The sequence below is a fragment of the Melanerpes formicivorus genome, unplaced genomic scaffold (genome assembly GCF_026170545.1).
Source record: "Melanerpes formicivorus ecotype bairdi unplaced genomic scaffold, bMelFor1.0.p_v2 SCAF_5, whole genome shotgun sequence".
NCBI lineage: Eukaryota > Metazoa > Chordata > Aves > Piciformes > Picidae > Melanerpes > Melanerpes formicivorus.
In genome coordinates, this window is record NW_027142357.1 from 30,136,662 (window position 1) to 30,159,877 (window position 23,216).

Sequence of the window (23,216 nt, forward strand, 5' to 3'; positions counted from 1 at the left end):
AAATTCAGGAATTATGTTTGCACATATCATTTTTGATCATGCACAACATTATTTGAAGCAGGTTTGAAAACTCTTCCATAAGTAGAATTACAAGTTTGTTTTGGCTGTGTGGCATCTCAGTGAAGAAAGGTTAAAAGAGTGTGATGTGTGTCTTACTCATTTTCTTTAGCAATGGGATTAGAGAGCCCTTGTTTAAATGATAATTACCTTTAGAGATTCAATAAGACTGAAATTAATTGAGAAATTACTTCAGTGTGCTTTTGGATGGACCCTTGTTGTTTACATGATTAAAATTAGCTACAGTTTGTCACGTGGTGCTTGAGTGTTTATGGATGTTTTGTGCCTTGAGAGTTTCATTTCCTAGGAACTGTAAATACAAGCATACAAAACTGTTAGGATGTTTTTATTTCTAACTCCAAATCATATATTTATGGATCTGGTTCACTGTTCTTAAGTAAGTTCATAGTTAAAGGTGAGACCCAATAGCAGTATATAATGTCAGTCTCCATTATATTCCCATGTAAACCAGAAGAAGCAATGAAGAATGAAATGTGTTATGAAAATTTACATCAAACAAATTGAACAGAATGTTGATACCTTTCATTAATTTTCAGAATACAGTGAGCACAGTTTTATATTGACTTTGCAGAAATGTGACATACACTTCTAAAAGTGAAACATAATCTATTTCTTGGTCTCTTGTTATGAAATGATATGCTTACGTGGCCTGTGTAGGCATTCGTACTAACTATTTTGCTGAAATTAAATTTACATAGCAGTTATCCTAGTGATTGAGTTATGAAGCAGAGAGAAAACTTCAATAATCAGATTTTGGTTTTTAATGGAGATTGGCTTGTCTGTTGAAACCACAAATGTTTTTACTTGTATGAATAGTTATTTCTTTCCTGAATATCAAACTCTTGATTTCATGGCTGTCTCCTAAATCATGCTTCTCAGTTTCCTTTTCTGAGATATTTGATAGTTCTGTCTCTTCCACAGTGGAGTTTGGAGGTTAAATCATTTATTACTGCCTGACAAAATAGCAATGAATGTTTGAATATGATTACTAAATTGGACCTTACTAATATAAAAATATCCTAATAATAAAAATATCATATACTCAGTACAAAATAAACTGCACTTCTACCCATACATCTTTATCTGGTGAATAAAGAGAATTCTGCATAGCAGCTTTTGTATTTGAAGTTTCCACACTGTCACTTTGTGCTGCATGCTTGGAAACACTGGCTTTACTTTCAGGGGACCTTTGGACTTTGCTGAGTCACATCTAGGGTCAGTGGGACAGAAGGGAGAAAACTTCAAGTGAACTTGTTCTCTTCTAGATTTTCATTTAGGAAGTTTTTATGAAATGCCTTTGATTTTATTCTGAGAGATGTGGAGGTAGGTACAGAGACCAAAGAGGAAGCAGGTTGTTCCAGATGTCAGTGAAAGCTCAACCCAATGTTCCTAAATGTTTGCATTGTGCTTGGTGTCCTGTGGTCCTTGTCTGGCTTTCAGATAACATGATAGTAAATATGAATTGGAGCATGGCACTAGTAACACAGGGAAACTGAAGCAGGTCTAAGTTGTTAATAGGTATCAGTGTTGGCATAGATAGTCAGTGTGAAGTACTTTTCCATGGTGGCACACATGAGAATGTGTAGAGTTTTTAATGGAAATAGTCATAGCTCTGCCATATTGCAAATGATCGTAAACATAGGAACGGCCTGCCCAGGGAGGTGATGGAGTCACCATCACTGGAAGTGTTGAAGAGGAGACTGGATGAGGCACTTGGTGCCATGGTTTAGTTGATTTGATGTTGTTGGGTGATAGGTTGGACTTGATATCTCAAAGGTCTTTTCCAACCTTGTTAATTCTATTCCATTCTAAAAAAATAGGAGGTTTGGGTTAACAGAAGGACAAAAATAGATGAATGGTTAACCTTTAAAGTCTGAGAGTTTTCACCTTGTGGCAAAGAAACACATTTTCAGCTCATTATTGTCATGAACTCAGAAATAGACTTTTCTTGTCTGAGATGCATGACTGCAAGGTATGTGGCCAGTATTTCAAAATGACCAATTTAATAATTCACAAATCAAGTTCAAGCACGAGCCTCAACTAAAGATAGCCAGGATAAGGCTTGGCGTAAGGCTGTAGTATTTGGTGAGATCAAGCTAAGAGGATTTACACGCTTCAACAATAGAAGAGGTTTATATAGGCATTATGAGTTTGGTAGGTTAGTAGAGCATGCAGGAAAGAAATACTCATGGGGAAACTTGCAGCTCTGAAAATGTGGGTAGAATGGCAAGGAGCCAGCGAGAAGGGAAAGTGTGATGTTTCTTGTGCTCCACTGAAATACGATGGGATTACAGAGATTAATCTCATCATAAACAATTGATTCTGCTCTGTATTGTTTATGTTAATGGCAAAGGTCTTGTTAACTCCAACAAGAGGAGCAGAATACTCTCTTGGATTTATTGAAACATAGTGTGAACTTAATCCTTTAGGTTTGGTGTTGTTTTTTTGGTTGGTTTTTTTTTTGGGGGGGGAGGGTTGTTTGTTTTGGGGTTTTGTTATAAAGAAGGGATAGAGAGGAAAGGAATACCTTGACCCATGAGGTGAGAGCTGTATGTATTTGGTGAAAAGGCAAGGGCTTGATGCACTTCAACCAAAGGCAAAAGAAGTTTGAAGGAAAATAGCTCTTTATCCTAGACTGTTCTCTCTCTCAGCTGTAGCTATCTTCTACTGAATGCTATGGATGATACATATTTCGTTGTCTTGTGGTACTGATCCACACCTATCAAATTCCATGAAAGGGATTAATTTTCCTAAGCTAACAAATCGTGGAAGAAATTAGATGAACTATTGGTTTTCATGTGGAAAAATGAAAGAAGCAATTAGAGAGCTGAGTATAGGTAAATCCCACTAGAGCAGATATTTGATAAGCTTGATTTTACAGAAGTGATTTTGATGAGTACTTGTATAGATGTGCTTTTCCTCTCTACCATCAGAATAAAGGGAAAAGGAAGACTGAACAAAAGTTAGCTTTTGTTGCTTAATTTTACATACTAGGTCTGCATGAAAGTCCACAGAGCATTTGTGCAAGTGCTTACAGAAGTGAGGACTCATTAGAGAATTGATTGGCCCACCCTCACTGGAGTCAGGCATGCTGCAAAAGACCACTTGAGATGCACAAAGTGATTAGCAACATAGAGTGGTTTAATTAGGATCCGATGAGTTGTATTACTTGATGCTACTATGATTCATCATAGCAGTACTAGCTTGATTGTTAGCATCACTTCCCATACCTCCTGATGGGCTAGGTTGCATTGAAAGCATCAATCATGGCTGTAGACAGGTGTCCTTTTCTGGAGCTAGCCTTTTTTGTTACATGGTGTCACCTGCTGTGTCTGCTCTGTAGCATGTTTCCGCAGACTCTTTACTGCTGCTCTTTACACCACTGCTGTGGGTTTTACTCTCTTCACACACTTCAGGTGTAGCAGTGGTGCTAGGACAGCAGTTTGAAACACCACACACTAGAGAGTATCAGGAAACTGCATATGGAATTAAAAACTTTGTGTGTGTGTCAAAAAGTGAAATCTCAACATGCTTGAGAATAGTAATGGCCACATTGTCCAAGGATCATGTTATCTTGAGGCTTTGGTAAACTGAGTACCAAACAGGCACAGCAAATGTGGGTTTTGTAACTTGCTGTACCTTGATGTTGACAGATTGATGAATAGGGAAATAATTTACCAGTGCAGAATATGATCAGAGGGCTGGAGCACCTCTCCTATGAGGACAGACTGAAGGAGTTGGGGCTGTTCAGTCTGCAGAAGAGAAGGCTCCGAGGTGACCTAATTGTGGCCTTCCAGTATCTGAAGGGGGCCTACAGGAAGGCTGGGGAAGGACTTCTCAGGATCTCAGGTAGTGATAGGACTAGGGGGAATGGAATGAAGCTGGAGGTGGGGAGATTCAGGCTGGATGTGAGGAGGAAGTTCTTCCCCATGAGAGTGGTGAAGCCCTGGAATGGGTTGTCCAGGGAGGTGGTTGAGGCCCCATCCCTGGAGGTGTTTAGGACCATGCTGGATGAGGCTCTGGCCAGGCTGATGTAGTGTGGGGTGTCCCTGCCCATGGCAGGGGGGTTGGCATTAGATGATCCTTGTGGTCCCTTCCAACCCTGACTGATACTATGATACTATGATCTCTTTTTATGATGCAGCTGCTAACACAAGCAGAGTTACAGCACTGAAGCATCCCAGAACTGGGTCAAGACACAGCTCTCTCTGGGAAGATATTTTGTCAACGGTAGCTTTTAGAAGTTGATGCCACAGAGTATAATGCTGGGGAAACTTTTCCCTGATAACTCTCCTGTTGTCAGTTCATGTTTTGGTTTTTTTTTTACTATCTCTGAAAACCTTCTCTTGACCCAACATTTTCCATTTCTCTATCTGCTGCCTTACCTGTATGTCTACTTGCTGTTGTGGCAATTCTGTGCCTATTCTGTCCTCTCACTTCCTTCTGTCCTCCACTCCTCCTGCTTGTTGAGTAGAAGAGATTGGACATGAGAAGCTCAGAGCTCAAAGGAGTGTGAGCCGATGTGGGAAAAGCCTTTGGACAAGTGGGAAGGGATGAGTATGGGATAAGGTATAGGGTGAGGCATGGGAGATACTGATGCAGAAATGGGATCTGGAATCAGAGGTCAAAGAGTGGTGGGAATAGTCAAGGTGGAAGATTGATAAGGCACAGGGAGAAGAATGCCAAGTAAGCAAGAGGCAGTAGTAAATGTGACTCAGGCAGCCAGCAGAAGATGATGATGATGGCAGGTGCCTGCAACCCTAGCCACAGATTAGCAAACATGGCCTTTGTGAACTGGTTTGAAAATTGCTTGAAGTGAGGAGCTGAAATATCTCTGAACACAATTGCCCTTTTTACCTTTTCTTACCTCCAGCAAGGTCCCAGTCTTTTGCATCTGTACGACCCAGCCTCTGAAGTCTGCCTGGCAATGCCTCTTGTTGACCTGATAACAAGTGTTTTGGTCCTTCCTTCACCCTCCTATTCCCTGAGGTTCCACAGTGCTTGGCTTCCCTGCAGGGCTACCCAGCCACTGGTGATGCAGGGGAGGGTGGCCGTTCCTCCTTGCGTGGGTTGTGGCCGCATGATAGAGGCATGAGTGTTATGCTGGGGTGGATGTGGCCCCTCTAGCCAGTGTATCATCCCATCAGGAAAGTCTCATGCAACAGGACAGAATACTTTAAAATCCGTTGTCCACTGCCTTATTGCATCTCCTTTTAGAAGCTTTTTTTCGCAGCTGTGCTACATAAAGGTAGCTGATGCTAAGTCCTAAAACATAAATGACAACAATAATTCCAAAAGTCCTTTGGGCTTTCTAGTAGATTTTTATTGTGGGAGTAGTAAAGTACTTAGGAAATTTGTACTTCATTCATTCATTTTGCTAGCTATATGTATGTAATGTATTTATAATCCCTAGCTATTCCTTTATAATTCCATTAAAGAGAAAAAAAGAGTACATAAGGTTTTGACCTGCAAAAGCTGAATCTGCTACCTTTAAAGAAAACTCCGTCAGTTTCCTTTAAAGAATTCATGTGGTATTATGTTTCCTATTAGAGGAAACTAAATATGAACAAAGAAAGACCATTTTCATCTGGTAATGCTGAACTAACCCATCTTTACTGATTTCTAAATTGCACTAAGAGCATTCCCATTGCACAAATAAACCTGCTTTTATTCCTTGTTTTTGCTGATGATGGAATTAGGGGTTAGTTTCGTGTTATGTTTCAGGAATGAAAAAAAGTCTGGAGAAAATGCAAAAAAAGAGGTTCATTACTTGTTAATAAAGTTCAGATATTTTCTGCATTGCCAATTTCTACCTAGATTCTTTTTTTTCTATTTTTTTTTTTTTTTTTTCTGGCAAGAAATGCCTTACTTGTAGGAAAGGAGCCCTTTTCTTGGGAGATGTTTTCTTGCCTTTTCAGAGTTCAAGAAGTTGATAGTACATAGCACAGGTCCTGAAAGCGTTCCCTGTTGTGAAAATCTATAGTCTGACATTGTCAAGCAAAAATATTTAGTTTATAAACACTCAGCCTCCTCCCCTTACCCCCTCAATGCCATGAACAGAAGGTAATTTAAGGAAAATTCATTTGATTTTTTTTTTTTAATTAGAATATTTGGCAAATTTTCTAATAAAACCTGGTATAGCTGGAATAGCCTTTGCTGAGCAGACCAAAGACCTTGCTGGTACAAGTATCTTTAAGAATTTTCTTAGCTATAATCCTGGGGCAAGGGGAATCATGGCTTGCTCTGCCCATCTCTCTGTGGTGACATTCCAAGCCATTCCATCCTTTCCTGTCATAATTTTGGGGTTTAATGCTTCTTAGTGCATGTCCTATTGTGACTCCCTGGTCATGTAGTAACTATAATAGTGCTGCAGAAGCTTGTGATCAACAACCCAACTTCCTTAAAAGCTACGAATTAAGCTTTCTCATGTAGATTTGTAGTAGAGAGAATGTCTAGATTTTTCCTCTTTCTAAGGCTGGAGATTCACATGACTCAGCTTGAGGGAGTGATGTGTTTTGAAAGTGAGAGGTCTTCTGCTTTCTGCAGTCTGATCACATTTTTCTGGAATACAAGACTTCAGCAGCTCTTTTTGTTTATTTGGCTATTTTTTATGAGTGCCATCTCTTTTGATAGAGGTAAGAAAGGTGGAGTTGTTGTATTTTTAGTTAATCATATGAGCCTAATAATCGATCAGGAGCCTTAAAAAATGTAATGGGTTTAGGACCCATTACAGGACTGCAAAAGGTGTCTTTTAGGACGACCTATGCACCCTAAATAGTGCCTAATGCATTCTAATGTTCAAGTAACTGTGAAACTGTTCACACAGAGGAAAATTGAAAGCTTGCCGCGGTGACCTTTCCTACAAGTCACAGGACTTGTGTGGATGTTATATGAGTGAGACTTGTAAGGCTGTTTTTCTCTCAACTTGCAGCAGGGATAGTAAAAAGGAGAAACTTTGCACTTAGCGTCCTGCTTAGCAGATGCTCTAGGCGGTATTTACTGTAGCTGCCAATCCTTGCTGCATGGTTGCTTCTTGATACTCTGGTGATATAGCAAAATGCCTCTCTATTTCTTAAAATGAAGAATTTCATGCACCACTGGGTGGTGTGGGCAAGTACCACTAAGATAATGACAGAACATCTTCCCTGACAGATGTGTACAAGAGAGATTGTTTTTCCTCTCTTTCGCCACAGGTAAGGATCTGTAGTTAGTTGTGTAGTAATTAAGCCTGCTGTGCAATCGGGAGTCCTTGAAATGAGTGGGAAGAGAAAAGAAAAGGCTTCCCTCCCTTTGTTCAGTGCTGAAAGGACTTGGATCGTCGGCGTTCATCCAGAAATACAACAGCAAGAGCTAGAGCAAAGTCTTGTTGTGTGGTACTTTCTCTCGCCTTGTTAATGAGCATCCATGATTTGGCTTCAAAATTAATGAAGTTTAGTCTCCAACTGCATTATTTGCTGGTTTTGTCATGTCCCATTGTGTAGTTTTCCACTTTATCAAATGGGAAATATAAATTAAATGATTCACCCAAATCTTTGTGTTTCAATAAAAAGTGGAATTGAGACTAAAAGCGAGGTACCTGAGGTGACGGAAGAAATGACACCTGTTGTATTTGTGTATTAATTTCACAGCACTCAAATAACTCTTTTTTTATTGTATTGTGCTTTTGTTTTATTTTTTTATTGTATCCAAGCACTGCACTGACCCCCAAGCCAAGAGAAGACCTGATTTGCTAGCTTTTGTAACACTAATGGTGAGGCAAGCTCCTGTTTCCAAGTGTTTGTAGCCTGAGTAAACAAGGGGGGGGGGAAGTGAAGCAGAAGATAAATGACCTGCCCAGTTTCATAAGGCATGTTGAGAGGTGCAGGTCCCACTGCCCCAAGCCAGTTCCCTCTTCTCTCAGAGTCACTCTGCAAGTTTTAAGAGAGGTTCATTGCACTTGGATTAGTTGCAGATAAAATGGATGCCCAATACAGTAAAATGTATAATATCAATAAACAGCTAAAACAATTGGCCTCCTTTGAGGCCGAGAAACACAGTATTTAAGAATAGGAGGTATTTTAGTAAAGTGTCTGAAGCTGATTCTAAAATCAGCAATTTGATCTCCAGGCAAATACCATTCAATTCAATGCTTTGTTTATCTGTCCAGGCAAAATGTCAGTCTCTGGGTTGGTAAATAGAATTTACAACACTTGCAGAAACTTGCAGTGCAGATTTTTGATCTGCATCTTTTGCTATTAGTTTTTCCATTGTTGATGTTATACTGTTAGGATGCTTCAAAAACCTTAGCTGATGTGTGTGTGTGTGAAACTTCAATACTTGTAAACTACCTTTTTATATATCCAAAAGCTCAGATTAAGCTTGTTCAGTTCTCAAAATCAGAATTACTTTAAACTCCATACTCCTGCACAAACTCTGAATTACTTGCCTTTTGTTTACAGGATAGTCTGCCACCAACCATGGTTAATCCATGGTAAGGGAGCTAAATCACCATAGAAGAACTTAGGTCATTATCTTTGTAACAACTAAGTGTAGAGGAATGGAGAGCTGGAGAATTAAGCTTGACATCTTTTTAGGATTGGTTATGTGCTTGCTTAATATGCTGGGGAAGTCTTACAACAGGAGGGGTCCACACAAGCATTGGCTTGACCTCTCTGATGCAAAAGAGGCAAAAGCACCCTGCGGCCTCTTGACATGGCTGTGATAGCCTATTATTCCTTCTAATAGGTGTAGTCAAATGCATGTATCTAGAGAAAACAAAACCAAGGATTTTAATATGCTTTAATTGATGTTGAGGAAGAAAAAATAAGGAAAGTACCATAAGCCAAAGCAGAGCATTTACAATACAAACCTGAACTGAACAGTGCAGTTAGAGTGTGAATGCTTAAGTGTCTTGTTTTTCTGACAATCAGGTTGCACACAGAGAAAGATGCAGCAGCTCAAGAATTGCAGAAAGGTTGTGTGATTGTCATAATAATTGTTGGCTGCATTATATTTAGCTTTGCTTCTCACAATTATATCCCAGCAGCTTCTACATCTGTTTCAGTTGTTACTGTTCAGTCATTTCCTTCAAGATGCCTGTCTTCTCTCTGAAACACTGGCTGGCTGATTTTTGTGCTTTGATTCTCTTAGTTATATTGGTATTTTCTACAAGATCCTTAACTAACCTCAGAATCTGGGAGTGATGCTTTTCTTACAAGAACTTGCATGGTGCCATTTATGCAGAGCATGCATGTTTTTAATGTGAGATACACTGACTAGAAGGTAGAGACAAGTGTTTGTGCTCATTTTTGGTTTTGCACACAGCATTGCTGTGTACATCCAACAAGCATGAGCAGCAGAGATAACTTCATCTTCAGAGTGGATCTGGACCCTGGCAACATTTTTTACTTCCTGATCTGGCAGGGACTTCTCTGCAGATTCCCCCACATCACTCATAATGCCACTTCTGGGATATTGGCTCTTCTCAGTTTCTGACCCTGATTAGGAAGTCTGTATCAAAGCAAAGGAATAGTTTTACTTGAGTTGCTGTGTTTATACATACAAAGTTTGTTTCCTTGAATTTAAATTTCACATGTAAAGTTGCAACTTTCAAACTCCTGCTGTTAGTTTGGGTATTAACTGGGCAGCTATTGCTGACAGATTCTGTAGCAGCAGCTGTAAGAGATTACAAAGGGAAATTAACCCTCTGAAGGTCATTACCTCCTACATATGTGTCTCAAGAGATTTCCAGCACATAATTTTTCTGGGGAGGTCTCAGTCTGCCTTGCTTGTGTCAGACAGAAATTGGAGCATATTATCTACTAGAGTCTGCCGTTGCTGTGCAGTCCTCTGAAAGGTAGAAGTGGGCTGTGTTGTAGGATTTGTACAGGAAAAGGTCTGCTTTTTTTGTATCCTAGATGAGAATGGGTATTGAAATGTAGCTTTGGGTCTATGTCATTTCAGAGAGGTCCTATATGTTACTACTAATACCAGAACGATGCTGTCACCTGCCATGCAGAATGCTTAAATTGACTTTGCTTCATTTTCAAATAGAAGAAAAATACTCAAGTCCTAATCCTTTTCAGTTGAGATTTGGTTGCTGATTTGGCAATGCCCCATAGAGCCAGGGAAATGGATGGAAACAGTTGGGCTCAATTGCTGTAAAAATACAGCTTATGAAAGACAAGGTGATAACAGGCAGCATCATCATGCAGCCCAAGAGAAAGTTCATTCCAGGCTGTGCTTAATGGCACCCCATTGTATCTTGACAATCAAATTAGGAGTAAATTTTTATTGATACATTTGACCTGGTAGTTGTTATCTTTGTATCAGGTGTTATCACTCTTTGTATTTGGTTCCAATTTTTTCTTGATTGGATGTGTAGTTGATGCCATTCATGGGTGTATTTATTTTCCATTGAGTTTCCAAACACAATTTGTGCTCCTTTGCAATCAAGTGCTTTTGTGGAACCCGAGCAAGCCCAATACAGTGATTTTTCAAATTTGTTCTGTGTGTTAGCAGAAAGATTGGGACCCCATAGCAGCTATGAAGTCTTTACATCAGTGAAAAGGTTCTTTTCTTTCGAATTTTTTATTGCTTGATGCAAGGAGGCTTCTTCTGAAAGACGATTGCTGCTTATCCTCTGTAATGACAGTAATCAATTTGGCAAAGTGCAGGCACAATGGAAGCTTATTCACTGTGTTTAGTAGAAAGGTAGCAGGGTTTGGGAGGGGAGGGGGTTAATCATGACATAGATAACTGATCTTATTGAGAGTAAATGGCACAGCTATTAGTATAATTTTGGCAGAATTACGTTTAAAATACAGAGATTTCTGGAGTAGTAGATAATGGTGAAGGAGGAAGTTCAGTGCAGAGCTTTCAGGATTCCTTGACAAAGTGAGCTGTTTAATCAAGCTTTTGTTTTATTATGGCTAAATGTAAAGGCACACATTAAGGAGGAAGACAAAGGGACTCATCCTATGAAATGGAGAATTGGGATCCAGCAAAGAAACGCGCTGGAAGAATGAGGAGGGTATTTAGACAAGATGCAAAAAGCGTAGACTCATAGAATGGCTTGAATTGGAAGGACCTTAAAGATCATCTAGTTCCAACTCCTCTGCCATGGGCACGGACACCTCCCACTAGATCAGGTTACTCAAAGCCTCATCCATCCTGCTCTTAACTGCTTCCAGGGATGAGGTGTCCACAACTTCTCTGGGCAACCCATTCTAGTGTCTCACTGCCCTCACAGTAAAGAACTTCTACCTAATTTCTAATCTAAATCTACCCTGCTGTAGTTTAAAAGCATTGCCCCTTGTCCTGTCACCACAGACTCTTACAATGCCAGAACCAAAGGAAAATTGTGAAGGACTTCGAGCTTAGTGCTTTGTGTTACTGAAAGCAAAGGTAAAGATTTTTTGTTGTTGTTGTAAGGTTAATTTCATAGAAGGAAAAATGCATGAGACTGTGGTTTATCAAGAAAGGCAAAGCAAAAATTAATTTGAAAAATGAATTTGCTTTAAATTGGAAGAAAATGCATAATTTAACAGTGAATTGTTGGAATGTCTGTTGACATTGAGTTTCTCATTCCTGATCTGTGTGCAGGAAGACAAGACTTTTGTTTTTGCTTGTTTGTTGGTTGGATGTTTTTAGCTAGATGTGATTTAGTGAAAATAAGAGTGGAGTAGTTAGGCTTTGGTACAGTGTCAGAAGAGACTGTTCTTGCTTCCAGCCTGGTCCTTAAGTACTCAGGAAATTGTGCAGCAGGCTGATGTCAATAGTTTTTAATTAGAGCCTTGCTCTATTGTTTATTTGTGAGGATACTGATTATAGTATCTGCAGCCAAGGGAAGGAAACCCCTTGTTAATGCATCCCTGAGCAGGGGCTGTGATCTGTATGAGGGAAATCCAGTGCTGGCAATGGCAGCTGGAGGGCTGAACCTGGCAGTCTCTCCTCTAGTCAAGCTTCAATTATTCATAATAGAAAGGTATAAACTGTTCTGCACATCCAGCTGGAATTTGCTTCATGGCAAGGTACGACAACACAATGACACCAAACGATATCTGCCAATTGTATGATGCTCTGGACTAGTAGCAATAGCTGGGGAAACTGGTGCTGCTGTGCACTGGCCTCACCTGGGGCAGTGCACATGATACTTGCTGCCCCTAGACAGCATAAGTAGAAACTACCACTTCTCCACGTGAAGACAGGTTTGACTTGAATATGTGTTTTGTGTGAGGAAGGATTTGGTTTTTACAGTCTGTCAGTCATGTGTGTTATGATGTTTTATCATAACAGGTGACTGACAGGTGAGAGAAGGAATGATCATACTTCTTAAAAGCTTACATAAGCATTAAACAGTTGTTAGTCATACTTTATTTCTGAATGACAAAATGATAATGTACAAATAGTTGGAATGAGGAGTTAATTGTAGCTGTACAACATCTTTTAAAATGTTTCTCATTAAACTGGACAGAAATCGCTTACTGGGTGACTTGTAAGTCAGTAATGCAGTGTGAGAGGGTGAAGTGCATTTTCTTTTCATGTACTTGAAAAAGCATCTCAAAAGTAAGATGTTCTGGAAGAGTTGTGGGGGGTGCAGCACCCATATATTGGGCCCTATGGTTTGATGTCGCAATGAGGGAGTTGAAGACCAGCAGGGTGCCACCGGCAGCTGCTGCCACCCACTCCTGTGTGAGTCCATGTGGCAGTGCACTTTGGTTTTCCTTGTTTTCTCTCTTGGGCTGTGTGTGATGGTGGGGCCCTGGTTTTATCATGCCACCCACATGTATTACTGCAGTGTATACTTTCCTAGCAGAGAGAAACCAGTGGTCCAGCTTGGAGTGTTCCAGGGTCCAGATCTGTTCAGCATATCCTACCAGCACAAGTAATCATTAAGACTTACTAGTACAACATGGTCCTGACAAGGTTAAAGGTATGTGTTTTGCAGGAGAGTTATGAAGATTGTAAATTGCAAGTTTGTGTTGGTCTCTAATAGTGGTAGGAGATTGGGGGTAGTTGTTTTAAAACTAAACAAAACCCAGCAAATGTGGTGTGGGCTGCTGAAGTTGTAAAGCAGACCATGTTATTAACTGCAGGAGGGCTAAACACTTGAACAGTATTGACTGTTTCTCTCATAAAAGATAACTAATATAGCTTTTTATTACTGACCAAATTTCTTCTGCTAATTCAGACTTCCACTGTCAATGGCATCTGGCCTTTCTGCGCATGGCCACACTTCCCTTAATAGTCAGTGCCACCTGTGGGGCCCAGAAACCTTCTTCAAGAGCATGGTGGGAATGGGCAGCTAAGGAGAAATGCACAGAAAGGCAGAAAAACCTTTTATAGAAGTTTCTTCCCTTTCCAGCTGCATGTCAGAAACCTCTGAGAGAAAAGGACTGCAAACTGGATGATGGATTTTAAGAAGCTGTAGCACAGCCCCCCAGTCAATTAGCCCTTGCATTTGCAAAGCAAAATTAATGAAGTTAGTTACATCTACTCAGATCTTTGGTTATGTAGATTACTTAGAGTAAATACTTTTTGCAAGGTTCACATGCTATGTATTTTTTCAGCCTTAGTTGGTTACTTTGGTTTATTGTTGCCCTGATGCATGCTGCTACCCGAAACACTCTGGCATGCACCTTTTAGAGTAGGAGTACAAGATGTCCAATTCAGATTAAGGACCACTGCAATGTTCAAAGCAAAACCACGGAAGTAATTATAAAAACACTATTAAAGACCCATTTCTAGCAAAGATTGGAACTAGATGATCCTTGTGGTCCCTTCCAACCCTGACTGATGCTATGAAAGATGAAAAGGGATATGGATTCAGTGAGTTTAAAGCAAAATAAAAGGGGAGGGTGCTTAAAAGGTGGAAATATGTCGTGTAATTAGCTAAGAAAATTCCTAACACACTGCCTGACAGTCTTTTACTTGTTCACTTTGGTGTCATCGTTTTCAACATGCAGCTTTAACTGAAGGAATTTTTAGGGGTGTGTTTACATGTTCAGATGGGGAGAAGAGAAAGGCCAAAGCATAGTCTGTGTGATCAAAACATTTAAAAGTGCTACATTACAGTGTATAATATTCAAGATGAGGACTTCAAAGAATGTTTGAAGAGATGAAACATACTTGACTGTGAGGCTGTAACATATTTTCTTTTTCTCTATTTTTTTTCCTTTAATAACCCATCATGTCAAGTTGATATTACAGATAAGCTTAAAATTAGGTCTGGGGGGAAAACTTTGACATCCAGCTCAGTTTTCACTGAATTGTGTATTGCTTTTCTTAGGGAACTTTTCTGCAGATTTAATTTGAAACTTTTCCTTGGTTTTTGCTTTCTATTTTGAGTTTGATTACAGTGAGGGTTTGGTGGTTTTTTTTTTTTTGTTTTTGTTTGTTTGCTGCTGTTGTCATTTTTGGTTGGTTGGGTTTTAAATACATTTAAAATCAAGTAAGTCTTTTCTGGAAACATTTCTCCTGTCTTGCGGTGACTTAAACTTAACACTTCTGTATAATACTTACTTACTGCTGTGCCCTGGGCCTGCACCTGGCCTTTGCCTCCTGTGGTACCCTTATGAGCAGAACCTTCCAGGCTGTCTCTGTCCGTGTGTCTCCTGAAAGGCAGAATGTGCTGTGTGTTGTGAAATACAATTTTAGAAGACCCTGGTTTACATGGAAAATAAGAAGGTGGTATGTACATGACTAAAGCTTTCCTGAAACATTGCAGCAGTATTTCCAAATGGAAATCTTCTGATTTTTCAGTTAGAAGATTTGTGTTTCAGTTTTCCATCAATGAAATTCTAATTCACATTGCATACTCGTTCTCATTATGCACAAAACCAGTGCTAATGGAGATTAATTTCCCAGGAGAAAAGGCAGAAGCATCACATATGTGATCCTGATACAAACAATTACCCCCACAACATATGCAGTATGGTAATATGGGGTTAAGCATGGCATGAAGGCTTATGTTGTGGCCCAGCAAACATGAAGAACAACAGGATTTTGAGCAGCCTTATTATCTGGGCATTTCGTTAGGGCTCTCTGAACATCCACACTTGAAAAACCAGTTTAACAGCAACATGTGATGGTTGAACACAGAGTCAGGCAAGTAAGTCTGGGCAGGTGTTGGAAGTCCTTAAGGAAACAAATATTCTTGACTGATGATACCTCTCTAAGGCATTAGGGATCTGAGGTGTCTTTGGGACTGCAGTTGGCATTCCTTTTGTTAATGACTGAGCCATGTCAAAGGAAGTCATACTTCCATTTCAGGAAACCTGTAACATTAACTTGTTTTTTGTTGGAGTTGTCCTGGGTTGGGTTGAGAGAGCAGCTGTGGTTGGCTTGTGCAATGTCCAATGCAAAGAGTTGCATACTCATCAATGAGGCTGGCTAAGAGCTGTTGCAATGAGAGCAAAGTGAGTTCTTGTCCTCTAAAATTATTTGGTGAAACACATGCTCCAAACCCTCCATAAAATTCACTTGAAGACAAAATACTTAGTACAGCTGTGGGTTGAATTGTACAAATTACAGGAGTCATTAATGTGGAGGAAGTGCTTCTCTGACAGTTTTAGAAAACTGAAATTGTTTATTAGGTGAACTATCAAAGGGACTTTTCTCTTTCCTTCTGTGTTTTGGGTAGTTACTACTTTCACCTAAACATCTCTCCTACGAGGAAAGACAGAGAAATGAGGCTGTTTAGTCTTGAGAGGAGAAGTCTGTAAATATCTGAGAGGTGGCTGTCAGGATGAAGGAGATGGTCTCTTTTTGGTGGTGCCCAGTGATAGGACAAGGAACAATGGGTACAAGCTGGAACACAGGAGGTTCCACCTCAACGGGAGGAGAAACTTTACAGTGAGGGTGATGCAGCCATGGAACAGACTGCCTAGAGTGTTTGTGGAGTCTCCTTCTCCGTAGACTGTCAAAACCTGCCTGGATGCGTTCCTGTGTGGCCTGCTCTTGGTGACCCTGCTTTGGCAGGCAGTTTGGACTAGTTGATCTTGCAAGATCTCTTCCAACCCCTAACGTTTCTGTGATTAGAGGTACTTTGTGCCACGGTTTAGTTGTTTAGGTGGGTTGGATGGGTTGATGGGTTGGACACGATGGTCTTGAAGGTCTCTTCCATCCTGGTTTATTCTATGTATTTGTAATAATTTTTATTATATTCTGCTAAGAACATGGAAGCCCTTTATTTTCTGCTTATTGCTGTAAAGTTCTTTCAAGTTTTATGACTTAAACAGATACAGACTGTGTCAGTGGTTTTAAATTGTGCATGTTTACAACTTTGGTATTTTACAAGATTTTAGACATTAGGCCCCTCAGCTATCACCATTCTCTTTGTCTCTGCTGCTGATGCTGATACCTTAGCAGCAGCAAGTAAACTGCTTGCAAAAGGAATTGCAGCACTAAGATAAAATTGTTTCTGATCTAAGTGTTTCTCAGGCAAGAATCGCAGTATGGGGAAAAACATCTTCAGGAAATCAGTCAATTGTAGCTTTTTTTCCTAACGTACTATATTTACAACCTCTGACAATTTGAGCTGAGCGCAGCAAAAACCTGGCCTAATTGCAAGGACTGCAAAAAAATATTTGCACATTGTCCCCCTGAATGAATGGGTGTTTCTTCAGGACTAAACGATATCTGCCTTACGAAAGAAAACAGTAGCCGTGCTCTGTGTGCTCATTAAGTAGTTGGGAAAAATGTGCAGGTCCACATTTTTCTTTGGATCTGCCTAGATTTCAAATCACACCCTGGAGCATATTCCCTGATGCTTCCAATTCTAAAGGGCACGTAGTACAGTTTGATACATTTATTACAGTTTTTCACTTCCAAGAATGTAAGATTTTGGGTACAGTCCTGTACAATAAAATGCCAAGAGTAAGAATAGAATAGAATAAACCAGGTTGGAAGAGACCCTCAAGATCATTGTGTCCAACCTATCATCCAACACCACCTAATCAACTAAACCATGCAACCAAGCACCCTGTCAAGTCTCCTCCTGAACACCTCCAGTGATGGCGACTCCACCACCTCCTCAGGCAGCCCATTCCAATGGGCAATCACTCTTCTCTGTAAAACTTCCTCCTAACCTCCAGCCTAAACGTCCCCTGGTGCAGCTTGAGACTGTGTCCTCTTGTTCTGGTGCTGGTTGCCTGGGAGAAGAGACCAACCTCTGCATGTCTACAACCTCCCTTCAGGTAGTTGTAGACAGCAATAAGGTCTCTCCTGAGCCTCCTCTTCTCCAGGCTAAGCAACCCCAGCTCCATCAGCCTCTCCTCATAGGGCTTGTGTTCCAAGCCCCTCTCCAACTTTGTTGCCCTTCTCTGGAGACACTCCAGCAAGTCAACATCCTTCCTAAACTGAGGAGCCCAGAACTGGACACAGTACTTGAGCCTTTGTTGTTCTAGAATGTACCTATAAAAAAAACCCACAGGATCTCCTAATGTATTTGTGATTTGTATCAGCACCAAAGTGTTTATGATTTGGAAGAGAGATGTGTTGCTTCTGTGAGACTGGATGTAGACACATATATATTTAAGCAGTATTTTTTTGCAACATTACTGACAACTTATAAATACTGTTATTTTTTTCATCCTAGGTCTGAGGGTAACTGTTTTGCTAACATCATCTCTCATGGTACTGGGAGCTGGCCTGAGATGTGTTCCTGTTTCAGACCTAGAAATCAGGAAGAAGTGAGTGAATTAATTTTTTAATAAACTTGTTTTGTACTTTCTGCTAATGCAATTTTTGCTGCTACTGCAAACAGATGTTAGTAGAAATTTTTGTTGAATTTGATCTAGCCTGATCTAGTGTGGGGTGTCCCTGCCCATGGCAGGGGGGTTGGAACTAGATGATCCTTGTGGTCCCTTCCAACCCTGAATGAAACTATGAAACTATGAAACTATGAAACTATGATATGCCAAATGCTTGTTGTGTGGCCGTGCACTTATCTGCTGCTTTGCTTCTTGAACGAATTTTTCCAGTCCCTCTTCTGTATGGTAACTGAAGATCAGAAAGCTCTTCACACAAACCTGAGTTAATTGAGCCTCACCCTGTTCTGCATAATATTAATCTGTTTTGCAAACAAGGGAGAATAGATTTAGAGAGGTTCAGAAACTGGCCCAAGATCACAGAGGGAACTGTGCCACAACCCCCCCCAAATATGTAATTTGTATGCAAATGTTAAATAATTAGTTAATGTTTCTCATGCTGTATGTATGGGGTGATGCAGTAAGACATGAATTTACACAAAACAGCCTTTTTTCATGTACTCTCTTTCAGCCTGTATTCCAAAGTAGTGCTTTCTCCGTGGCTGAAATGAATGCCTTCTGTACAAATGGAATTTAAGAGTTTGTGATAGCAGAAGATTCCCTCCTAAAAATCACACAGTCCCCACAATTCAGTTATCCCATTGGAGTCGTACTCATTTTGTACAGCCAGGGAGTATGGATCATTTAATCAGTTTCTTCTGCCTCTCATGCTTAAGGAGGAGGGAGTACAGGCATTGCCACATTTTTCTGCTACTTCTTTAAAAACAGCAGTAGCACTAACTCTTTGCTAGTTATGTTTGCACTAAGAACAGAACTTATAAAAGGTTTTGAGTTTGGGTTGTTCCCCACCCCCTGCCTTGAATTCTAGTCAGCTTCCAGACAATCCTTGTACTGTTGCAGCAAGTTCTTGGGAACCTTTAAGTTGAGAAAGAAAATTTCTGGTGTGAAGTAGAAGGCATATGACTGGATGCCATGGGTAAAACAAAGGAGAAGGCTTCGGGAGAGGACTAGGAATGTAATAAACACCTTGATTGTAAAACCAGTCCTAGTCAGGGCTGAGAAGCTAGTATGTAATGAATAGGCTAGTAAACTTAAGGGCAGTGTAGTAGGGGGTGCTTAATGAGCATATAAGGGGGCACTCAAGATGTTCTTGGTGTGAGTTGCCCAGCATTGTCCATTTCAATGTGATGTTCAAAGACTTTTATAAGCAGGGGAGGCTGAACTAACCATATTGTGTCACTCTTCACAGTGACCCTATAAAGGTTAAAATATACTGTTAAGGTAGCCAGGAAGAGCTGTCCTCACTGTGCCCTTGTTTTACCTTTTCTCAAGCTGCTGAGAGGTGCTTAGCATCCAGTTCATCCATTCTGATCAATCTTGGATTAAATATGTATCTCTTGAATGGACCAGATGGCTTAAATGTGTGAAATATGGTGTATTTTGTAGCTTTTAATTTGTGATTTATGCCAAAAAACTGGTGCTGCTCTAGGCTTTACCAAAGCAAGGAAAACAACTAAGAACCTGAAAAGAAATTTCCAAATGGAACAAAAATAGAAATGAGTAGGTTTACGTTGGGTGTTAGGAAGAAATTTTTCACCGTGACAGTGGTGAGAAGCTGGAACAGGTTGCCCAGGGAGGTGGTGGAAGCCCCATCCCTGGAGGTTTTTAAGACCAGCCTGGATGTGGCTCTGAGCAACCTGATCTAGTGTGAGGTGTCCCTGCCCATGGCAGGGGGGTTGGAAATAGATGATCCGTGAGGTCCTTTCCAATCCTAACAATTCTATGATTCTGTAAATCATATTTAGATGTGAGGTATCATTTAAGGAGTGGGAAGGAGACTTTCCACATGTTCATAGAATCAATAAGGTTGGAAAAGACCTCAGAGATCACCAAGTCCAACCCATCATCCAACACCTCACGACTAACTAAGCCACTGCTTCAAGTGCCACATCAAATCCTTTTTTGAGCACTTCCAGAACTGGTGACTCCACCACCTCCCTGGGCAGCCCATTCCAATGGCCAATCACTCTCTCTGTGAAGAACTTTCTCCTCACCTCAAGCTTAAACTTCCCGTGGTGCAGCTTGAGACTGTGTCCTCTTGTTCTGGTGCTGGTTGTCTGGGAGAAGAGACCGACCCTCACCCAGCTACAACCTCTTTTCAGGTAGTTGTAGGCAGCAATAAGGTCTCCCCTCAGCCTCTTCTTCTCCAGGCTAAACAATCCCAGCTCCCTCAGCATCTCTTCGTAGGGCTTGTGCTCAAGACTTCTCACCAGCCTTGTTGCCCTTCTCTGGACATGTTTGAGTGTCTCGATGTCCTTCTTAAACTGAGGGGCCCAGAGCTGGACACAGTACTCAAGGTGTGGCCTAACCAGTGCAGAGTACAGGGGCACAATGACTTCCCTGCTCTTGCTGGCCACACTTTCTGATGCAGTCCATGATGCCATTGGCCCTCTTGGCCACCTGGGCCCACTGCTGGCTCATGTTCAGCCTACAATCAGCCAGTACCCCCAGGTCCTTTTTTGCCTGGCTGCTCTCCAGCCACTCCAACTCCAGCCTGTTAGCCCTTCATAGGGTTGTTGTGACCAAAGTGCAACACCCAGCACTTGGACTTGTTAAATGCCATCATGTTGGACTCTGCCCATCTGTCCATCCTGTCAAGGTCCCTCTGCAGAGCCCTTCTACTCCCGAACAGATCAACACCTGCTCCCATCTTGGTGCTGTCTGCAAACTTACAAATGGTGGACTCAATCCCCTCATCTAGATCATCAATAAAGACATTAAAGAGCATGGGGCCCAGCACTGATCCCTGGGGGACACCACTAGTGACTGGCTGCCAGCTGGATGTGGCATCATTCACCACCACTCTCTGGGCTCAGCCCTCCAGCCAGTTCCTAACCCATCGCAGAGTGCTGCTGTTCAAGCCGTGGTCTGACAGCTTGGCCAGGAGTTTGCTGTGGGGGATGGTGTCAAAGGCCTTGCTGAGGTCCAGGCAGACCACATCCACAGCCTGCCCCACATCCCCCAGGCAGTCACCTGGGCATAGAAGGAGATCAGGTTGGAGAGGCAGGACCTGCCCTGCCTAAATCCATGCTGGCTGGGCCTGTTCCCTTGGCCATCCTGCAGGTACACCATGATTGCCCCAAGATGATCCATAATCTTATCATAGCTACAACAGGTAACCTGCACTGTTTTGAGGACTAAGACTGCAGGCCAGTTTTCATGAGTTACTTGAAGCATGACACCAAATAAAACGATATTTTTGAGATGAGCATTGCTGCTTAATGCATTAGCAACAACTGGCAGAGTACTAAATTATGCACTTACTCTGAATGTGTATATGCATTAACATGACAGCTGGAACATTATAGAGCCGGTCAGATGGACAAGATCACACACAAGCTAATATTGGAGTATTTTAGAAGCCAGTGTAACTGGAATTTCTTTAAATGCTTTTGCATATTCTGTAATGTGTTCCCTCAGTCCTTGGTAATCTGCAGTAATATACTGAAGGATTTCCATAGGACAATTGCATCAGAGTTAAGATACATGAACTTACAAAAGCATTCATGAGATTTGCCAGATTTAGAGATTTTTATTTATTTTTTTTTTACTTCTTAGCTGTCTCTGCTCCCTAAGATCTTGTAATTTAACATTAAGGAGAGCTACTAAAGCCCATCACCTATCAGAGAAATCACAGTCTTGAAGAAATCACTGCTAGGACTGGCATTTAATCCTGACTGCCTTGTGCACCTTATCTCACACAGACCTGTAATATCCAAGTGCAGTCTGAAGCTCCTTTCTAGTCTGTAATTATTTTCTTGGCTTTGACATGTAACAGCAAGCTATCTCCAGTTCTCCAAGTCATGTTTTAAACACAAACCATTACCTCTGTTTTCAGTTCATTTGATGCCCCACGTATGCACAATTTGTATGAGGGAAGTAGCTGTCCCTTATGGTGGACTTTCTTTCTTCATCGAAGTGTGACCTAAAACAGTGCAGGGAATTCACACCAGAACTGCATAAATTCAGTGAAGGCCAAAATGGAAGTGCATGGTGGAAATGTGGAAGTATGGACTTGCATGTGAGATGGAGGAACCAGCCTGTACATGGACTAGTAAAGTCTCTCTCATGTACACACATGCTCATGCTTACATGGTTTCTTCCCCAGCCCACTAACCTGTCAGGTTTATGTGTGTATCATTCAGACAAGGAGATAAAAAAAGAATTTGTCTTATTTGCCACACACTTCTGCATGTGGCAGTGACTTGGACTTCTAAAAATAAACCCCAGCCATTATGCATTCTAAATGTGAAAGTTTTATGAAATGAGGTTTATGAAAACCTTACTTGCCATGCCTTTTTTTTTAAAGTTCATAGTTAATGTAAATGATATAGAACATAAAGAAGTTATCAAATTGTCCTCAACTTGTACCTTCTTCCCATCCCTGAAGTTTACAAGAACATTGCTAGTGCTTTTTGCATGCATTTTGTCCAGTCCTTTTGGTTTTGACTACTGCTTGACACTGAGTGAATATTTTCATTGGTCTCTTTTGAAGTTGGATTATTTAATCCTGAACACTAATGTTAGTAGGAAACTATATGTACTTTTTAAGTAGAAAAAACCCAGGATTGTTCCCATCCACCCCAACACCTCATGTTTATCTAATATTCTGTGTTTAGGAATAGATTTACATACATTTTAGGTCTCCTATATGGTTGTAACATAATAAATGTAGACAAAATGCTGTATAAGCTGAAACATGTAGGAAAGATGGAAATAAATGATTAAATCAGCCCATAGCCATAAATCTATGGCTTTTAAGACCAGCTGGGTGATGTAAGACTTCTTAAAATGTGTTGAAAGACAGGATAATTAAAGGCATGGAGGAAAAAGATGTAACATAATTTCTCATTTGTATTGAATATATTAATTATGCAATTTATTAGAACTTAGTATGCTGTGGGCTGGTGGTGTTTGGCCTTCACGTCAGATTTCACAACAGAGCAGCAGTTATTGACTACCTTGAGTCATGGCAATGAGAGGATGTTCCTTGGCAATAAATACTATTAAAACACTTCTTGAGATGCCAGCATAACAATAATATGTAGATCAACAGTGAAAACAGGAGCAGTTATTTACCAAGTGATTTATGGGACACACAGTGGTAATTGGTAGATCCTGCAAAGAGGTTATTTCCTTAGATTTTTGAAGTTCTTTGCCTATTCTTATATATATTGATGTTAACTTTTTGTTGTATTTGAAGATTAGTTCTTACCACATCTTTGTTTCTATTAGCTGGTTGCAGCCTAATTTGTGTTTCATTCTTGTTAGGCTTATTTTTTAGAGTGGCACATTTTCTCTTTTTTCATCCCTGAAAGCCCTAACCGT

The 23,216-nt window shown here is 40.7% G+C and overlaps 1 protein-coding gene across 1 annotated transcript in view; it reads left to right on the plus strand.

Annotated features, from left to right (window-relative positions):
* The window catches only part of SLC49A4 (solute carrier family 49 member 4), a 75,008-nt gene that overhangs the window by 4,320 nt on the left and 47,472 nt on the right, over positions 1 to 23,216 (plus strand). The window contains exon 2 of the mRNA XM_068138993.1: positions 17,657 to 17,750. Within this exon, the coding sequence (XP_067995094.1) occupies positions 17,657 to 17,750 (94 nt within the window). The remainder of the gene's footprint in view (positions 1 to 17,656; positions 17,751 to 23,216) is intronic.